The sequence below is a fragment of the Sander lucioperca genome, chromosome 22, assembly GCF_008315115.2.
Source record: "Sander lucioperca isolate FBNREF2018 chromosome 22, SLUC_FBN_1.2, whole genome shotgun sequence".
NCBI classification, from domain to species: Eukaryota; Metazoa; Chordata; class Actinopteri; order Perciformes; family Percidae; genus Sander; species Sander lucioperca.
Genome location: NC_050194.1, coordinates 8862384 through 8882069, shown reverse-complemented (window position 1 = coordinate 8882069; position 19686 = coordinate 8862384). Strand labels below are relative to the sequence as shown.

At 43.1% G+C, this 19686-nt stretch overlaps 1 protein-coding gene across 3 annotated transcripts in view; it reads right to left on the bottom strand.

The window, feature by feature from the left end:
- The window catches only part of usp22 (ubiquitin specific peptidase 22), a 45956-nt gene that overhangs the window by 5146 nt on the left and 21124 nt on the right, over positions 1–19686 (bottom strand). For all 3 annotated transcript variants that reach the window (XR_004896327.1, XM_031295345.2, XM_031295347.2), the window contains 7 exons: positions 16658–16824; positions 16395–16542; positions 12606–12708; positions 5643–5801; positions 3587–3713; positions 1754–1845; positions 1471–1533 (listed from right to left, as the gene is read on the bottom strand). Coding sequence is in view for 2 of the 3 variants with exons in the window: in XM_031295345.2 (XP_031151205.1) it covers positions 1471–1533; positions 1754–1845; positions 3587–3713; positions 5643–5801; positions 12606–12708; positions 16395–16542; positions 16658–16824 (859 nt within the window). In the remaining variant the exon portion in view is untranslated. The remainder of the gene's footprint in view (positions 1–1470; positions 1534–1753; positions 1846–3586; positions 3714–5642; positions 5802–12605; positions 12709–16394; positions 16543–16657; positions 16825–19686) is intronic.

The window sequence follows — 19686 nt, the reverse complement described above, 5'->3', positions numbered from 1 at the left end:
AAGCTATACTGTGTAGTTTCTGTGGCACCCATGAGGAAGTCTAAAGCCTGGTTCACACGGCAGGATAATTAGGCCGATTTTAGCCCCGATTCACCCCTTCCGACAATCTTAAGGAACTCCGATTATCGTAAAATAATCTGATCAGATATTCCTGCTGTGTGTGGTGTGTTAAGACTGTTCTCGTCTGCTCGGAAGGACGTCGGGACCGCTCCGATCTCAAATCGGGGATATCCAACATGTTGGATTTATTTGGCCCGATTTCTCCTCGTGTGTGGTGTCCCCCGGGGACAAACGAGCACGCAGCCTGTGGACTGTGGCGTGTAGCCAATCAGAAAGCGAGGTGACGAGGCGGCGAGGAAAGCACCGGGAAACAAAATCAAAACAGCCGGCGGCATGGCGCACCAGAAAGCCCGGTGGACGTCGGAGATAAGTATAGCAAGTATAGTCCATGCTCGCGTTGTCTCCACTTCTTTGACCATCGCATTTTCTTTTGATAACGTTTTTTTCGGTTAAAAACAAACTACAAACTATCGCCACTGCATCCTCTTCGTCCACCATGATTGTTTACTCTGAAGTCACGCGTGTGTGATGTGTTGATTTTGCCGCGTACTGCGCATCACACACTGTACGACCAAAACTGTTAGACCCGTGATTTTTTTATCGCCGTGTGTGGGGTCTCTCAGGATTGGAAAATCGGCCGGCAATTTTAAAATCGTCCCGTGTGAACCAGGCTTAAGTAATGGCAACAAAACTGTCGGCGCGTCCACATGATACTAAGCCTTCCGTGATCGCCCCCCCCTCCAGTGTGTGGACAGCTCTGTATGTGGTGTGAGTCCAGGGGGTTTAGGAGGGGACGATGGAGTGTGTGTGGGTTCAGAATATTGCAGTGTTCAGGAGTAGGGCTGTGCAATTAATCAAAATTTAATCGTGATTATGATTTTGGCTCCCAATGATCACAAAAACAGAATAATCGAGAAAAACTATTATTTAGCTCATTACGTTTTGCAAGTAAACTGTTATTTTCCCTTGTGTTCTGAATGAAAAAATTAAGTTTAAATTGGAAAAGTATTAAGGTAAAGTTCATAGTTATATGTGGGGTTTTTTTTACTGTTGATTTATTTAACTTTTTCCACTGTTTTTTTAAGTTCAAAAATTGCAACATCTTTCCAGAAGTCAACGAGTAATCGTGTTAAATTATCGTGATTTCAATATTGACCGGAATAATCGTGATTATATTTTTTCCCATAATCGGGCAGCCCTATTCAGGAGTCTGATGGCCTGTGGACAGAAGCTGTTTGTGAGTCTTGTGCTTGTGCTTTCACACTCCTGTAGCGCCTTCCTGAGGGCAGTAGTGTGAAGAGACTGTATTGTGGGTGTGTACTGTCTTTAGTGATGTTGGAGGTCCTCCTGATGACCCTGGTGATGTACATGTCCTGTAGTGATGGGAAGGCTGCTTTACTGCTCACTTACTTGTTGTCATTGTTGAAGGGGTCCACGGTCTGCTGGTACTGCCCATTCATCCTGCTCTCTTTACTGAAACACACAGCAGAATAAACACAGTCACGACAGCAACAACTGTTCCAGCAAAGTGTCTTTTATGCTCCTCATCCTTCTTTTAATTCCTGTATCCTTATTATTCTACAGTCATACATTCAGTATGGATGTGAACAAATACAAACAGATTGTACAGGGGTGTGTGAACAGATAAAGCGCTCTGAACAGATATGAAGACATGTTTGGAGTTTGTGCCCACCTGGAGGCCATGAAGGGGGTCATGTCCAGCTCCAACGGGAAGGAGACGTAAGTCGTGATCTTCCGCCGCAGTTTGGCTGAATGCTCAAACCTCTGAAAGCAAACGGAGGAACTCATTTTAGAAAACGCCGCTGATAACCAATATCCACCCAGGGGTCCTTGAGGGTGTTCCAGGGGATCCCCAGTACAAAAGGGGATTCATTTTCTTTTACTATAATTCCATCCATAAGTAACACAATAGTCTCACATTGCCAGACCCTCCCCCACAGCGCTGCGGAGGAGGGTCTGGCTAGTGCACACAGCATTCCGGGATGGAAGAAAAACGTGCTCTGGTTTATTGGCATTTCTTTAAAGTGCTCATATTATGATTTTTGGCTTTTCCTCTATCCTTTATTGTGTTATATATATATATATTTATGTGCATGTTATAGGTTTAAGTGAAAAAGCCCAAAGTCCACCCCAAAGGGACTTACCATCTCCAACAGAAAACATTGTTCACAAACTGCTCCAAACAGCTCTATTGTAGTCCAGCCTTTACTTCAGAGACGAACATTATAACTTTGTAACACACGTTATAATGCTCGCCTAGCTGCGGGCGTGGCACGCCCTCATACTCTGCTGGTAGTCCTTATCTAGCTACTGCGCATGTGCGACTCCCAACAAAGATGGAACAGAAGTGTGATGCCTCACTCTGTAGCTAAAACAGAGAGCTCAACACACAGGGTGAAAAGAGGAGCTGCAGCAATGTGCAATATGACAAAAATATGGTGTTTTTTTTTTATTAAACCATGTAAACCCAGTGTTTCCCACACATAGACTAATTTGTGGCGGTGCACCATACAATCAACACCGGCCGCCGCATATTGCGTTTCGCTATTAATATTTTTTTTTTTTTAAATGCTATTTAAAACACGCACACACACACACACACACACACACACACACACACACACACACACACACACACACACACACACACACACACACACACACACACACCCCTCCGTGCACATAGCGTCTGTCTCCATCAAAACGAGAGAAAGACGGCTGGCGAAATTCACAAGTTCACGAAAGGTTGGTATCTCGTGAACACCTTTGTACAATCACACATTAAAAAGTCCTATTTTATATTCTGAATACAATGTTGTCAGTGTGTTAATGTTGGAGTCCTGACCTGACTCCTAGCAAACAAGCGATTGCGCCTGCTTTAGAAAGTTAACTAGTCGCAAGTTTGCGGTAAAATGCAGTCGGGTTGTCGAGGTCAAAACACTATATGTAGCAGCTGTGAATCAAATAAACGTATTATAAATAATGTTATGTCATTTTTTTACTCTTACACTGAATGTTTGCTGCTTCAATCCAGATGAGTATTGAAAAGTATTTTCCGCGACTGAAAAAGGCACGTGATGAGGATGAGGACCAGCCTGAACCGGAGGTATCAGTCTGAAACAGAGCTCAACAGTCCCACCAGTGGAATTAGTTATGTCATTAATTTGTTTACAATATTTTCAGGCTTCAACCAGTGAAAGACAGGGTCAGGGAGAGAGAGAGATCGAGGAGGACAGCATCCAACAGCGTGTCCTCAGTTTTTCATACTTGATTGTTACGAAAATAAGTATTTCACCAGAGCAATATAGAATGCTCAGAATAACAGAACGTATGACTATTTTGGTCATGGGTTTCATACACTTTCTGTAATAAAACATCTAAAAGCAAAGATCCTATCAGAGGGTGGCCCCTGGGACAAAATCTTACCAAAGAAGGGGGTCCGTGGTCTAATTTGTGTCAGTTTAGGAACCACTGCACTAAAGTAGCAGCCAAAGCAAACACTTACTTTGAGGTGAAAGCAGGCCACGATGGGCAGCTTCTTCATGGTCAGCTGCTTGGTGGACTCCTGGTAACTATGGCAACCGCTGCACTTGATCTTAGCACTGCTGCCGAGGTGCTCTGGCCTGGTGAACCTACAGTAGACGGGAAAGGAGGAGGAGATTTAGTGCCCATGTGTTTGTGTCTATGGGTGTGCTTTTATGGATGCTGATACCGGTCTCATGCTGCTGCCCTCTGGTAGGAGGTTTAGAGTTCCTTGCAGCAGACTAGGGGAGGGGTGGGGGATCGATGCAGTGTAGTATCGCGATATTTTCCGTGGCAATACTGTATCGATACACGGACGCCAAGTATCAATCTTTTATTATATAAATTGCACATGAGAATTCAACCTTTTGTTACTAGAATAATAAGATCCAATTGCTTTTTCAGTCCACTAGATGGAAAATTTAAGTGAGATGAACTGATGTTGCTTTGGGGACATAATTTGAAGTTGGGAAAAAAGTAACGAATTGCAATATATCGCAGAAATGTCGCAATATGTTTGAAATCGCAATTATATCGTATTGTGACCTAAGTATCGTGAAACTATATTGTGGCATAAGTATTGTGATAATATCGTATCGTGAAATAAGTATTGTGATAATATCGTATCGTGACCTAAGTATTGTGACAATGCCGTATCGTGACATTAGTATTATGATATTGTATCGTGACACAAGTATTGTGACAATGCCGTATCATGACATTAGTATTGTGATAGTACCGTATCGTGACAATGTCATATCGTGACATAAGTATTGTGACAATGCCGCATCATGACATTAGTATTGTGATAATATCGTATCATGACATAAGTATCGTGATAATGTCATATCGTGACATAAGTATTGTGATAATGTCGTATCGTGGGGCCTCTGGTGATTCCCACCCCTACTGCAGACTTAACCTATTCCAGAAATAATTTATTCCTGTGTCTATTAAGCTCCATAATAGCTGCGGATAAAAGCCAGAACAGGCCTGGGTTGATGATGGGGATTTGGGGTTATTGCTGTGCTTGTGACCTCTGCACTGATATTTATTGGTTTTTATTGTTTATTTTTTGAGTAATGTTTAACTCTATGCACTGGGTGACACCATGTTGTGTTTTACACACCATTAGGGCCATATTGATGGTTTGTTGTATGGTATTTGTACAGTATCTGTTGTACATGTTGTTTGTGTTGGTTTTTTTGTTTTTATGGCTGCAGCATGGGTTAAGTGCCCAAGACAAATTTCCCACCTTGTGGGAAAATGAAGTTCATCTTGATCTTGATCTCCCTGTAGCTCCAGTGAATTTGGGAAAAACAGGAATTAGTTTCCAGGGAACTGTGTATTAGAGCTGGACGATTCATCGAAAAAGTAGTGGAAACCGCAAAAATTCAGAACCTCTAACCGAAGTAATTTTCTCATGTCCTTTTTTTTTTTTTACATCCTGTTAATACTTTCCCCACTGTGTGTGTTCATGTACTTTCTCCTTAAAAAACACACTACCGTGTGTGTATTTACGTGACTCCGCCCTGTCCGGTCTGTGGCGTGGATGCAACATGGAGGAAAACTCAAACACAGAGTCAACTGAGAAACAGGAGCAAAAAAAAAAGCCTGGTCCACTCAAAATTTCCTCAGATTTAACTGCAATAAAACGGAATTTCTCCTCGTTGGCACCAAGTCCACTATGGCAAAATGCAACAACTTCTCACTTACAGTTGACAACTGCCTAGTTTTGTCCTCCCCCCCATGTTAAGAGTCTGGGTGTTGTCCTTGACAGCACTCTATCATTCAAATCTCAGCATTTGACAGTTAAGTTTAGGCACCAAAACAATTAGTTAAGATTAGAATAGAAGATCGTAGTTTAGTTAAAACGCCAGTCCCCTTAAGTAGTATTTCCTGGGACACGAACACCCAACAAAGTCAGCGTTCATTAATCGTAATCAAGCTAAAATGCTTAATTAATCGTCCAGCCCTACCGTGTATATGTATTGTCATCTATGAAATAATTATATGACAAACACGGTTATGTCAGTTACCTGCGCAGACAGTCTGTGAGTGTTGTGGCCCCGGTGGTGTGACTCTCTCCGTTGAGTGCAGACCCGTCTCCTCCAGGGCTGAGGGGCCAGAACGGGGTGGAGGAGCCCGGCAGGTCCAGGCTGATGTCCCAGAACGGGTCTATGGTTGTCGAGACACCGCTACGAGAAAGACAGAGAGAGAGAGAGAGACACACAAGATGGCGAGTCTGTATTGAGAAGATTAAAAAAAATGCTGCAGATATGTCATGTAGACTCGAGGGTGTTGCTGCGTGTTGATTAGCAGTCTGTTACCCTCTTCATGGGAGGCACAGTAAGACACTGCACTTTGTAGTTTTCCTTTATTCAGACAGACATAAGTGAGAGGGAGAGAAAAAAAGGGAGACATCAGCTACTTGGCACGGCGGCTCAGACCCTTGCACTCCTAATGTTGGCAGCTAAGCTTGCTCATCTGGGCTATGAAGATAATTCCACTGAACATCGTTCGCAGATGCACACCAACGCTTAGCGCTGGCAGTTAAGGATACAAAACTAATGATATTGGCAGAGGGCATTCGTGACCGTAGAAAATTTGGCTGGAGATCATCTTTTCTAAAGGGCTCCCTTTGTAACCGGCATCAATCATTTTTCTAAGCTGCTTATCTTGTGCAGAATTGCAGGGAGTTGGGGCCTGTTCCAGCTCACATTGGACCAGAGGCGAGGGGGAGGGGGGGCGCAGGTTGCCAGTCCGTCACGCTGCTAACACAAATCCTGCATGCCCTCGACTGTGTGAGGAAATAAAGCTGGGCCATATTTAAAAAACAAAAACAAATATCACAATATTTTTGATCAAATACGTCGCTGTCGATATGGCGGCAATATTGTAGGTTAGGGTGTAGGACTGTTGGTGCTTTCACAAAATATGAACACAATGAGATTTTTGATAAATAATCCCCGACAATGTGGATACAATGACTCAGTTGGTAAAGGCAAATAATAAAACAGCTAGAACAGTCTGGTCAAATTCCATCACTTTACTGTAATGCTAGTCTGGCTTTGCCAGACCTTCCTCCACAGAGCCGAGGAGGAGGGTCTGGCTAGTCCACACAGCATTCCGGAATGGGAGAAAAACGTGCTCTGGTTTATGGCATTTTTTTTTTAAACCAATCACAATCGACTGGGCGGCCAGACAGAGCCACGGTGCCGCTGCAAAATAGCCTCTGGAAGGAACTTGCTTTGGTGGAACGTGTACGTTCAAAAGTTGTTTTAATCGTGCAACAGAAAACTCAGATTGGACAGATAGTCTAGCTAGCTGTCTGGATTTACCCTGCAGAGATCTGAGGAGCAGTTAACCATAGTCCTCAGAAATCCACCGGAGTTTAAAATTCCAACACAAAGAAAGAGGAAGGTGACGGACATCGGCAAAAAAAGAGAGAAATCCGGCGGAATTTCCGTCGGGAACAGAGAAATACCGGAAGTGGAATGTCGTGGATATAGACTAATGTGATGCAGCTTTTAAAACAAGGAAAATATATGTCATATTACGCTAATACGATATCCAAAATCTAAGACGATATCTAGCCTCATATATCTCATATCGATAGAATAACGATATATTGCGCGCCTCTATGAGGAGGCCAGGACATCCAGGTGAAACCCACGAGTTGATACATAGACTGTATATTGGCGTTTTTCCATTACATGCTCGACTCGCCTCCAATCTACTCTACTCGCCATTATGAAAAAAAGTACCTGGTACTAGCTAACAGGTATGTTTTTTTAGTATCACCTCCGTCGAGGTTCCAAGCGAGCTGAGGCGATACCAAAAGGTGACGTGAAAACCTGCAGACTACTGATTGGTCGGAGAGAATCGTCACTAATCACTGCCTCATCATTGCTAGCGACACACGAGGGTGTGCAGAAAAAACCCGCCATTTTTAAATAGTTTATCCAGCGGTGTTTTTTTTTTTTTTTTTGCTGCCTCCAGCTTCTTTTGAAATAAAATGTGTCTTCTGGCTGTGGCAACGGCCACATGCCGAGAATCAAAAACAACATACCTTCGACGTTCTGTGCGTGTGTCGCGTTAGGTCACGGCAGTTTCCTGCGGCGTCGCTATAACGACCAGCCACGCTCGCCTCACGCATGAGGCGGTACTAAAAATCTGCAATGGAAAATGGAGGACCGGGGCAGCACGGCCGAGTCGAGCCGAGCTGAGCTGGTACTAGCAGTGGGTAAGCTCCATAAGTGAAGTAGGGCTGCAACTAGTCTATATCCTTGACGTTCCTTTTTCGGGATTGCTCCGGATGCATGTATTTTCCGTTTCCTTCTGCTTTCTTTGTGTTGGAATTTTAAATTGGGTGGATTTCTGAGGACTATGGTTAACTGCTCCTCAGATCTCTGCAGGGTAAATCCAGACAGCTAGCTAGTCTGTCCAATCTGAGTTTTCTCTCGCACGACTATTTTGCAGCGGCTTCGTGCGGAGCTTAGCGCCGCCCATGGCGACTGTGACTGGTTTAAAGAAATAATAATAAACCAGAGCACGTTTTGCTCCCATCCTGGAATGCTGTGTGGACTAGCCAGACCCTCCTCCGCTCCGTAGCTTGTGGATGGTCTGGCAAAGCGAGACTAGGCTGCAACTAACGATTATTTTCGGTTCACTGTTTGGTCTATAAAATGTCAGAAAACGGTGGACAACGTCCATCAACATTTTGTTTTGTCCACAACACAAAAGGTATTCAGTTTACTGTCATAGAGGAGGGAAGAAACTCGGAAATATTCACATTTAACCCTTGTGTTGTCTTCCTGTCAACCTTGAAGCCTTTTTTTCACAGTTTGTTTTTGCTTTTTCCAACGTTTTAAATGTTTAAATTTTTCTTCTACACATTTTCAGCGCTTATTTCTACGTCCCATATTTTCTGATATAAAACAAAAATTGAAAACGGGTCAATGTGACCCAAAGTCAACACAAGGGTTAAGAAGCTGGAATCAGAGACATTTTTCCGTAAAAAAAATTACTCAAAGCGATTAACTGATTAACAAAATTGTTTCATTAAATAGTTGACAACTAATCGAATAATCTTTGCAGCTCTACATCATTGTTTTTTGTAACCGCGAAGCACTTTATTTACTGTGGGGACTGGATCAAAGTCAGAACTCGCCACTTAGTTTGTTAAAGAATGTAACGTGAGAGGTAAAAGTCCTGTTCCAGTAGCTCTGACTCCTTACAAGGAATGGCATTCGCCCCGACATGGACGACAATAAAACATGATGCTTGTTTAAAATGTCTGACATCCAGTACTTTTGCATTCGGAGAACAGCAGGCCACCTGAATGCAAAGGGGAGTGAAGAGACACACAGGACCTTCATCAATAAGCACCCATTTTCTAACACAGTGATGGAGATGAAAGCAGTGTGCGGGCAGTGGCGTCACGGTAACATAGTTAAGCCCAAACCGGCATGCCGGTTGGTAAAAGCAGAGATTAATATCAACTAGCTCAACGGTCGCCACAAAAGGTAGAAAGTGATTTTATGGTGCAAAAATGGGAATCAATTGGACTTAGCCTGTGAATACTGACCATATGACCAGGACCAGTGTTTCTCCAATGGGGGTACTAGTACCCCTAGGGGTACTTTGGAGTACTGCACAGGTTATTTTTGATGCTATAATAATGAATGAACATTTGAAACATAGGCAGGCATTTAAAGTATTCTTCAGTTACAAGATTGCTGTTAACAAGTGCTTGTTGATTGTATTGTACCTCTTGTTTTATATGTATCTATGTATTTTCTTACTATTTTTTTTAGCTTTAGCGCATAACTTTCTGATATTAATGAACGTCCGTTACATTCAAGCCATTGCCAAATGAGTTTCAACAAAGCTAATTAAGACTATCAGCTCCACACAACTCTCTCTGTATTTGTCACTATGACTATGTTCAGAAGATTGTGGCGTCCGGCGACTTTCGCGTGCAGAAACTCAAGTGAAGATAATGATGCGCGATCACGTAAGACTTGTATCATGTGGACGCGCCGACAGTTTTGTTGTCATTACTACGCACAGATGCGTTTAGGGTGTGTACAAATCCACTTTTGCTAGTTTAACGGTGAAAAAAAGGGTCTGTGCGCCAGGCACATGGTTCAAAAGGGTTGTACTTAGTGTCTTAATTAATTCATAGGTGTGTTTTGGGGCGTAACATGCAATAAACCAATCAGACGCGTTTGTACCTTGGCGCGTTGCTATTATGATGGCGAAATTGCTAAGCAGGAAGGAGAGATTTTCAGGAGAAGAAACTGATCTGCTCGTGCGTGAAGTGAAAGAGCGCGAGCAGATCATATCATAATACTATTTCACATTGTAATATTTTTATTTTTAATCTTTTGCACGTTTGTGTGCTGCTGCGCGTCCCTGTGTGTGTAACAAGCATAGTGTGAGCCTAGGCGCATTTTACTAATGCGCTGTTAAAATAACAATGAAATGCTGCGTTATTCACTTTAGACCAGGTTTTTGTTGGAGATAGATAGCAATACACCAAGAATGCACCTGAACACACCTCCCTGTAAGACCAGCACACCCATGGGCGCAAAGATGGGCGCTGGACAGGAAATTGACAACTGCTTCAGTCTTAAACTAGCAAAGAAAGGGGGGGAACATTATTGCAAAAAGTTTGAGAACCACTGACCTAGACTGAAAGGCTCAACTCATTCTGTCTAAAAACGGTGACTAGTGGCAGTGTGGTATAAGCGGTTCTGGGCTTTATAGAATATCCAAGATCCATTTATTTTGTTGAAAAGCAAAAAGGATGAGTAGGCACCATGTTAGGCTTACATTTTAAATGGAGAATGCAAAGTGAATAAATCATGAATCAGCAAAAAGCCTTGTGGCAGCAGGATTTCTTTTAGAGACGTGTCCTAGGAGAGAACTTCTCTTCTGATATAAACAAAAACAAGGCAGCAGAGTTTGCTATGAAGCTTTTCTGTGTGCCTGTTGTGGTGCTATACTAATACAAAATTATTCAACTGTATGCTTAAAAATGAATTTGATAATTAGTATCCACTTATGTCTGCAAGCGATCCTATTTCAGACTCTAAGCCAGCCAGAGCACAGTGCTTCTTGTAGTTGGCTTTAAATCACTTCCTCTTACATTTTAATTTCAAGGGATAGTTTGGATCTTTTGATGTGGGGCTGAATGAGGTACTCATAGTACATAGTCAGTGTATTAGCCACAGCAGATGGTGGTTGGCCATCGCCTGCAGAAAGTGAGTGATAATGACAGCAACGACGAAGTGGCATTCACTGTGGAGACGAGCAGATATAATGTATGTGTTTACAGAAGGAGAACTTTTGAAGAGTCTTAAAGGTGCACTATGAGTTCCTGCATGGTCACTTCTGTTGACGTTCCAAGTAAATTTCAAACAAAACAGAGCAAGCTTGCCCCTCCCCCCCATGTTTCCGTAACTGTCATGACTAACTGACTAACTGACACTAACCCCCAGCCCCTCCCCAAACCATCTTGTCTGTGATTGCCTGGAACGTGTTTGTTGTATTTTGGTGCACAGCCTGTGCCTCTAGCGTTTGTTTGACGTTTACGACCCCTGTGTTGTCTCCCGAGACCGGGCTTTTTCACAGTGTGTTCAGGGGGCAGGCAGCTAGCGGATCAAGGAGAGATGCCTACGATTTGAGACAAAAATGAAATTGCGCTGAAACCATGCAGGAACTCATAGTGCACCTTAAACGGGCCGAAAGAGAGAGGGGGGAAACTTTTGTGCAAAGGGCTGTTCGACGGCAGGGTAAAGTGGTGGAAATATTCTAAATACAACGTACATTTAAACTGATAAGGATTTTTTTTTTTAGGTGGCTTTGATACACTTACCTGCTGCCCCCGTCGCACAGCATGGCATTGCTTAACTACTGTGTCAGGACTCCTGTCTGCTTCTCCAAACTGGGGGTGTGCCGACCGCCATCTACTGTGGCTAATAGGGATGGGGGCGGGGAATCGATACAGCATTGCGAAATTTCGCAATACTGTATCGATACAGACGCCAAGCATCGGTCTTTTATTATATATGTGTTGGTCATTTTGTCTGCTTGACAGTCGCATTTTGCAGCAATAAAATTGAAGTGAGATGAACAAACAGAGAAATGTATCTTTTAAGATAAAACAGATGTTGACAAAGTTTCCTTTTGAGGACAGGAGTATTGCAATATGTTTAAAATCGTATCGCGCCATAAGTATCGGGATGATATCGTATCGTGAGGCCTGTGGTGATCCCCACCCCTAGTAGCTAATACACTGACTATGGAGAAGCAGCTCATAAACTATCCCTTTAAGAGCACACCGTTTTTTTTTTTGTTTTTTTTTCCTACGCCGAAGTCACACAGAAACTGTAGGCGGGGTGGACATCAATGCTCCAAAATCTGTTCATACCTGTTTCACCTGAAGGTGGCCTGCTTAATGATTCTGTCTGGATCTAAAGAAGAGAAACACGCTGGCAGCGTGCTATATTATTATGTTGTTAATTACAATGCAAACCAAATTTTTGCTGGTTCACTTCCACGTCCATTGCAGTGTGCCGGCACCTGTAAATTCCTAAAACGTCTTAAATGAAAAATGCATCTCAGAGCAGAAAGATCAGACACTTTCTTCGACCACCAGGGGGAGCTAGAGATCAACGGGTACGCCATGAAAGGCTTTTGCTGTTGCTGCAGTGTAGCAGTTGAGTGTGTGTGCTTGTGCCTGATCGATGAAGGAGAGGGGAGGATGGGGGTGGCGAGAAGTGTGTGTGAGTGTGTCATTTCGGAGTCACACTATCACATTATGCAGCTATAGTTGAAGACACTGCCGTAGTGTACGAGGGCATGGCTTGGTTTGTTTTTACGCTTTAATGTCTTTATTCGGTCTCTAGTGTGGCCTAAAAGATGTGTTGCATTGTATTTTTATTTATTTATCGGTTTTGTTTTGGAAGAACCTCACACAGGAGCGCACTTACTGGCAGACTTGACAGGTGACGTCAGACTGCAGGCCCCCGGTGAAGATTTGGTCGATGATGCAGTTACAGTGGTTGGGGTTGTTGGCTTTCTTCCCGTTGTCATCTGTGTGGATATAACAACCACACACACACAGTCACTAAAAGCAATGCTGTGTAACTTCCCAGCCAACCTCTGCTTCTAAACTGCAAAGAGAGAGAGATCTCTCTCTCTCTCTCTCTCTCTCTCTCTCTCTCTCTCTCTCTCTCTCTCTCTCTCTCTCTCTCTCTCTCTCTCTCTCTCTCTCTCTCTCTCTCTCTCTCTCTCTCTCTCTCTCTCTCTCTCTCTCTCTCTCTCTCTCTCTGCTAAAAAGCCTCCTCTCCATCATTCCTCCTGCAGGGTTCTTGCACCATTTTTAAAGTCAAATGTAATACTTTTTAATAGTAATACCACCACACACGTATAGTTTAAGACCCAAAAAAAAGTTGAAAAAATTCTGATAGAAAAGAATTTATTGAGTCATTATTAAGATATTAATAACAAACCTAATAGCTTAAAAGGTCCAACATGTAATGTATTTACTGTAATAAATCCAAAAATGACCTAAGTTGAAATACTATCTTTTCTGACAACAATGCCAATGCCAGTATTTTCTGCTTTTGAAATTTCCGTTTCAGTGACGGAATGTCTGTTTGTGTTTTGGCCTGTGTGTTGTTATCAACTTTGACAGCCAGGCTGGGTTGCCAGATATACCTGTAAAAACGCAAACCCAGCGCGCTACAGCTGTAACGTTAGTACAGCCATGAAAGCAGCAAAGAAACGAACGGCATCAACAGAGATAAATTCTACCTGACCTAAAAAAAAAAATTATAAAAAAAATGGCATGTTTCTAACAGTTGCATAACCAGAGGATACCCTGGGTATAACCCCGGGTAAATAATGGATAATGTATTTGAAAGATGGAGACAGCTTAGAGCCCAAAAGGACGCCGAGTTGGCTAATTTCCTCCTGAACAGGTGGCTAAGCATTAGCTTCAGGCTAATTTATCACGGCTACAAAGGACGTGCAAATTTATGTCATTTCAACATGTACTCACATTGAATTATATAGCTAGAGTACCTGAGTTGGTTACTCGCAAAAACAAATTGAGAGACAGCCAGTAAAGTGATCCTGACGGGTCCTGGCTAACACTGCCATGCTAACCCTGCTAACCTTGCTAACTGCTAACGTTACCGGAGGACCAGTCGAGCAGGCCACGGCTGTTTACAACCTGTAGCCTGATCAGCGGCCGTAGCCGACAACAATGAGTTATTTTAAGCCAAGAGAGGGGGGCTGTAAATCGGGAAGAGAGGACCTTGAGTTTGCAGTGTGTTTAGAGATTGTTGCCGTAATTCTAAGCCAATAAAGTGTGTTCAGTCGGGTGGAAAGGAGGGCAAGGTAGGGTGACCAGACGTCCCGGTTTGACCGGGACAGTCCCGATTTGACCGGGACAGTCCCGATTCTGAGTTGCGTGTCCCGATTCCCGACAAAAGCCTGTCGGGATGCTAAAATGTTCCATTTTACACCAACCACTACGAAATTGTCCCGGTTGTCATTGATTACATAGCCGACGTGGTCTTATTATAGCCCGATCATTAACTAAACCCATGTAGAAAGACTAATAAAGCGTCCAGCGTATGATTTTAACAATGTGTGTGTGTGTCAGTCAATCCTAGCGGTCTACGTCTTCATAATCTGTGCAGCCAGCGTTACAATGTATATTTGTAAACATTGTTGCAATGCCTCTTCTTATCTGTCTCGTTTTAACCAGTCCCTCCACATCCGCTGGAAAGTTAGCGGATGAGCGCTGGGTGGAAATGTTCGCGCATTTCAAAAGCAGGGAGATTCCGTTCAAAAACGTAGGTCTCCTTTGTCAGTTCGTGTCTACCGGGCACAAATGCTCCCGTTGAGCGGATTTTTTCACTCATGAACAACACATGGACTGATGACAGGAACCGCATGACCATTCCCACCTTAAAGTCGCTACTCGTCACACGGGCCAATTTTGCTGACACCTGTGCGCAATTTCACAGTAGGCTTTGAGCCAACAAACTGATTCTTGAGCAAATTCACTCCTCTAACAAATATACGGAATGAATGTTTCCAATAGGGAAGCTATCTGCTCTATCAAATGAGATTACATTTGTGTGTGTGTGTGTGTGTGTGTGTGTGTTGTTGGTTAGAATAACACTGGTAACACTTTACGGTAAGGGTACATGAATTATCATGAATCCATGCATGAATTAATTGATGTAGGCCTATGTATTATTATGCATTATGTAATTGATTTATGTGTTACTGCATTCCTTAATATCCCATGAATCATCAGGAATTGACGTGTTCATAGTCTGTCATTCGTGACCTCATACCTGAATAAAAACATCTAAAGCATTAGGTACGTGGGCACATTATTATGAATTATGATTTATTAAGCATGATCATGATTATTTGTTTTTCTGCAAAAAAATGTGGTCATCACTGCGCAAATTCTGATTTGAACACAACTTGTGCATAATGATGTACCCACCTTACCTAATGCTGATGTGTTGTTCATGTATGAGGTCATGAATGAGAGGCTATGAACTCATGTCAATTCCTGATGATTCATAAGATATAAAGGAATGAAGTAATGCACAAATCATGAATTAATTCATCCATGAATTCATAATTCATGTACCCTTACCGTAAAAAAGACCTTTTCACAAGTTCAGTGGGTGCATTTTCCAAAAGAATGCTTTAATTCTGAAAAATAAAGTTGGTCCCACACGAAACTCACTCAATGTCTTTTAATATTATTTCTTAGATAATGTAGGCTACATACCAAGACAATTCATGAATATTAACTGAGAGACCCCATTATGTTGTGAGCAGTAGGCCTACGTGTGCTGTTGACATGATTATTTCTTGTGATATGCTGCCTGAAGAATGCCACTTTTCAAGCCCCTGGAGGGTTTTTAGGCAATTCTCCTTCACATGTCTCTTGCAAGTTATATATTAGGGCTGGGAAGATATGCCTTTGTTTCCATTAAATTCTTCCACGATACATGGGTGCCGATTAGCGCTGCATTGCGATTTTCATTTACTGCGATTCTAGAAGTATTGCGATTTTCTTTTCCTTCTTTAGACAATGTATCATGATACATTTCTAAAAATAATCTAATTGTTTTCTAAGAAGAATGCACATGACATGTCATTATGACATTTATTTAATTTGTAAAAAAGAACAGAACGTGCATTTTCTGCTTTCGCTGGAAACGGATGTGATGTAGCCTAGTTGCCATCGGCAGTACCATATAAACGGAAAATAATTAGGTGAATCATTGGTTAAAAAAAAAAAAAAAAAATTATATATATATATATATATATATATATATATATATATATATATATATATAGATAGATAGATTCTAGGGAAAATAATAGAGATCACGATTCATATGATTTTCGATTTCTTTTCTTTTTTCCCCACTATATATTGTATCTTTTTCATTATTATTTTTTTTTTAAGATTATTTTTTTGGGCATTTTTAGGCCTTCATTTCCACAAGACAGATGAAGACACAAAAGGGGAAAGAGAGGGGGAACGACATGCAGCAAAGGGCCGCAGGTCGGAGCCAAACCCGCAGCCGCCGCATCGAGGAGCAAGCCTCTACACATGTGCGCCTGCTCTACCAACTGAGCTAACCCGGCCACCTTTTTCATTTTTTTTTTTAATATGTGCAAATAAAGAAACAAAACAAGATGTATTGCCTCTGTGTACATGTGTGACCCACCTTTGCAGTGTCTGTGCAGGACGTCCAGCGCCGCGATGAGGAACTCGTGGGCGTCCTGCTGCTCGTAGCCGGCCAGGTGGCGGGCGTGGGTCCACACCAGGTGAAGAAGACGGAAGGGGATGTGTGGCGACCGGTGGCCTGAGTAGAACTGGAGAAGGAAGGTTGTGTATAGTAGGTGAGAGAGAGAGAGAGACAACGTTTCCTTCTATACCTCGTATCCCTCTCGTTCTTCCCATTTGAACAAATTCTTTGTCGAGTGTTACCTCCTGGAAGAGTTGCGACATCTCACACACCAAACAGGAGTTGCTCTGCATCTCGCATTTGTGACGGTCGGACAGGAAGAAGTCACGCAGCAGCGGAGTGTGCGTCAGCGCCTGGACGATGCAGTTCATGAAGCACGTGTTGCCCAGGTTTATCAGACCTCGCAGGCCTGGGGGGGGGGTTCAGAGGAATAAGAAAATAAGAAGCAGGAAAACAAAAAAAGATTAGACAAAGAGCACGCCAAATGCGTGTAAAATATGCAAGTGGCTGGTAGATTCGCTTCACTTACCCGCCAAAAAAACAACAATTATCTATTGAGTGGCTGGTCAAATTTGAACATTCACTAGCCATTTGGCTGCTGGACAAAAAAGTTAATTTTGGACCCTGGGTGGAGGGGTGAGGTAGGGATAAAGAAAAAAAAGAAAAGGGAGGACAGAGAGAAAGAGCTGAGGAGAGACGGATTTTTCTCGGCTGCTGCAGCGGGGCATCTAAGCTGCAGTGCTGTTAACAGTCGACAACTAAAGAGGGATTTATGTAGCCTACGTAAGTGACTTGTGCGCTGGTGTGTGTGCGTTGACCTCTTTTAAGAGAATAGCAGGGCCGGCGTGTGTGTGCGCGCGCGCGCGGGGAGTGTGTGTGGTAGAGCGAGTGAGAGAGTGATGGGGATTAGCTTTGGAGTGAGTACCGGCTCTAGAGTCGTAGTGAGAGAAACAAAGTGTCTCCCGTCTGCTTTCTGACCACGGCTTGAAAAGTTAACCCTCTCCTTGATTTCATGTTGTTTATGAAGGAGAACCAGAAAATGAGTAGGGGGAAATGCAACGCTACCAAGCCACGGCCGAGCGGACCAATCACAGTTGTTGCGGTCTGCGTCGCCGCGACGTGTAGTTACATTAGGCTCGTTGGAGACGAACTGCACCTCGCCTGTAAAGTGGACGAGAGCAGGCGGGGGCATCCGGAGGCGGTGACAAAATTCCGCTGTCAAGTCGGACAGTTTCCAGCCGATTCCAGCAGCCTTCAGGCTGAACAGGAAGTGTCGGAAACTCTGTGGTCCGATTCCAATTTAATAAAATGTTATCAGACTCATATATCAGCTCCTACACAGTCTCCAGTTGTTTTGATTCTGACAGAGTAGCTGTTAAAATGCGCTACATGCGATCTGTTGCTGATTTTAATTAACAACACACTGTAGATGATCCGTAATCTGAACAGTTATAGTCTCTCTGACTTCTAAACGTCACTATCCGCCACACATGTGTTATGTATAGAATAAGCCTTTAAATCAGACAAATAGCAGTTAAAATCCCTCCAAATCAAAATCAAGAAAAAGTTTATATAAAATGTCATCATGTTGAGTCGATTCTGAACCAATCAGCTGTTACATCAGCTGAGAGGCCAGCGTTTCCCAGCATGCCCTGGGTCCGCCTGGGTCTTGCAGTCGGTGGAGAGCAACTGCGGCGCCTGGCTCTAAAAACTGCGGTTGTCTTGATCTGGTGAGGTTATCGTTGCCCACGTGTGCGTGACGTCAGAGCGAGTCAGGATCAAGTCGGACACAAATCTAACCGGCATGCATTGGGCGCCGATCGCCGGTGATCGATTCTGCGCAGGCCTCATCTCGAACAAGCCTATTGTTTGAGAGGTGCACACACGCCCACACTTCAAAATATGTCCCCAAAGGAAAATTTGTCAACATCTGTTTCATCTAAAAAAGAGATTTTCTTCAGTTTGTTCCTCTCACTTTGATTGGTTTCTAGTGAACTGAAAAAACTATTGATTTCAGTATTCTAGTACCAAAAAGAGAAATTGCCAAGTGCAATTTATATAAAAAAAATAAATCCATACTTGGCATCTGTGTAACACACACACACACACACACACACACACACACACACACACACGTCCCTGATGTCAGATTACAGCAGACCAAGCAGGCACAGGCGAGGGGAGAGGAGGAGAAGCAGCAGCGACGGTGGAAGGAAAAGAGGAAGAGGAAAGGAGGACAGCGGAGGAAGGAGAGGAAGGAAAGACGGAGGTAGTGTTCTCAGCGATGAGCAGCCAGGCCTGTAGTCTCCCTCGCCTGAGACAGTGCCAGGGATGTTAATGGTGCTAGAGCACGTCGCTGCAGGCTGCTACAAGGTGTTTAACTTATGCCAGCTCTCCTCACTCCCACACACACCCCACCACAGCTTCAATCCAATACTCCCTCCGTTGCTTCCAATATCTTCTGCTGCTTTTCTCTCTCATATTTGCGTGACTGACCAGCTTACTCGGACATACTGTGTGTGTGTCACCGTATAGGATGTCTGCGTTGACTTTCACCTTACTATTGGTTTGCAGTAGGGCGGCATGTGAAGCCCAGTTCAGACCAAAGAGTCGCGACTGGATGAGCTAAAAACGTGCAACTACTTGCAACACGCTGGCCTGCGACGTTCTGACAGCTGCCGGTTTACGCCAACGCAACTAGACGAGACATCATCTCCATAGCAACGACTCTCTGTACTTCAGTTCTCACTTCCGACTTTTCAGGCTTTTTTCTGTAAGCTGGATTTCATTTGTAGCGTCTTAAAATATGAATAAGGATAGTGAGATTCTTGCTACTAGCGCACGACCGATATATCGGCGGACCGATATTATCAGCCGATATTAGGCATTTTCCAAACAATCGGCATCGACATTTATAATGGCCGATAAATTAATATTTAAAAAAATAAAATAAAAACCATGTTATGAGTGTTGGCGTTGCATAGCTTGTCCACCAGAGGGCGATCTACAACGTCCCTGTTCTCGTGTTTAACCCTTTAATTTTCATATCTTAAGGTTGCATTTTTATAAATTTTATTTATCAGAACTTTAATATATTTTGATTCCTCTGTTCTGTTGTGACAATAAAACAAACAAGTTTACTTTTTAAAAAATATATATCGGCCGACACATCGGAATATCGGATTTTTAAAATCACTAAATGTTTGAATCTATCTATCTATCTATCTATCTATCTATCTATCTATCTATCTATCTATCTATCTATCTATAT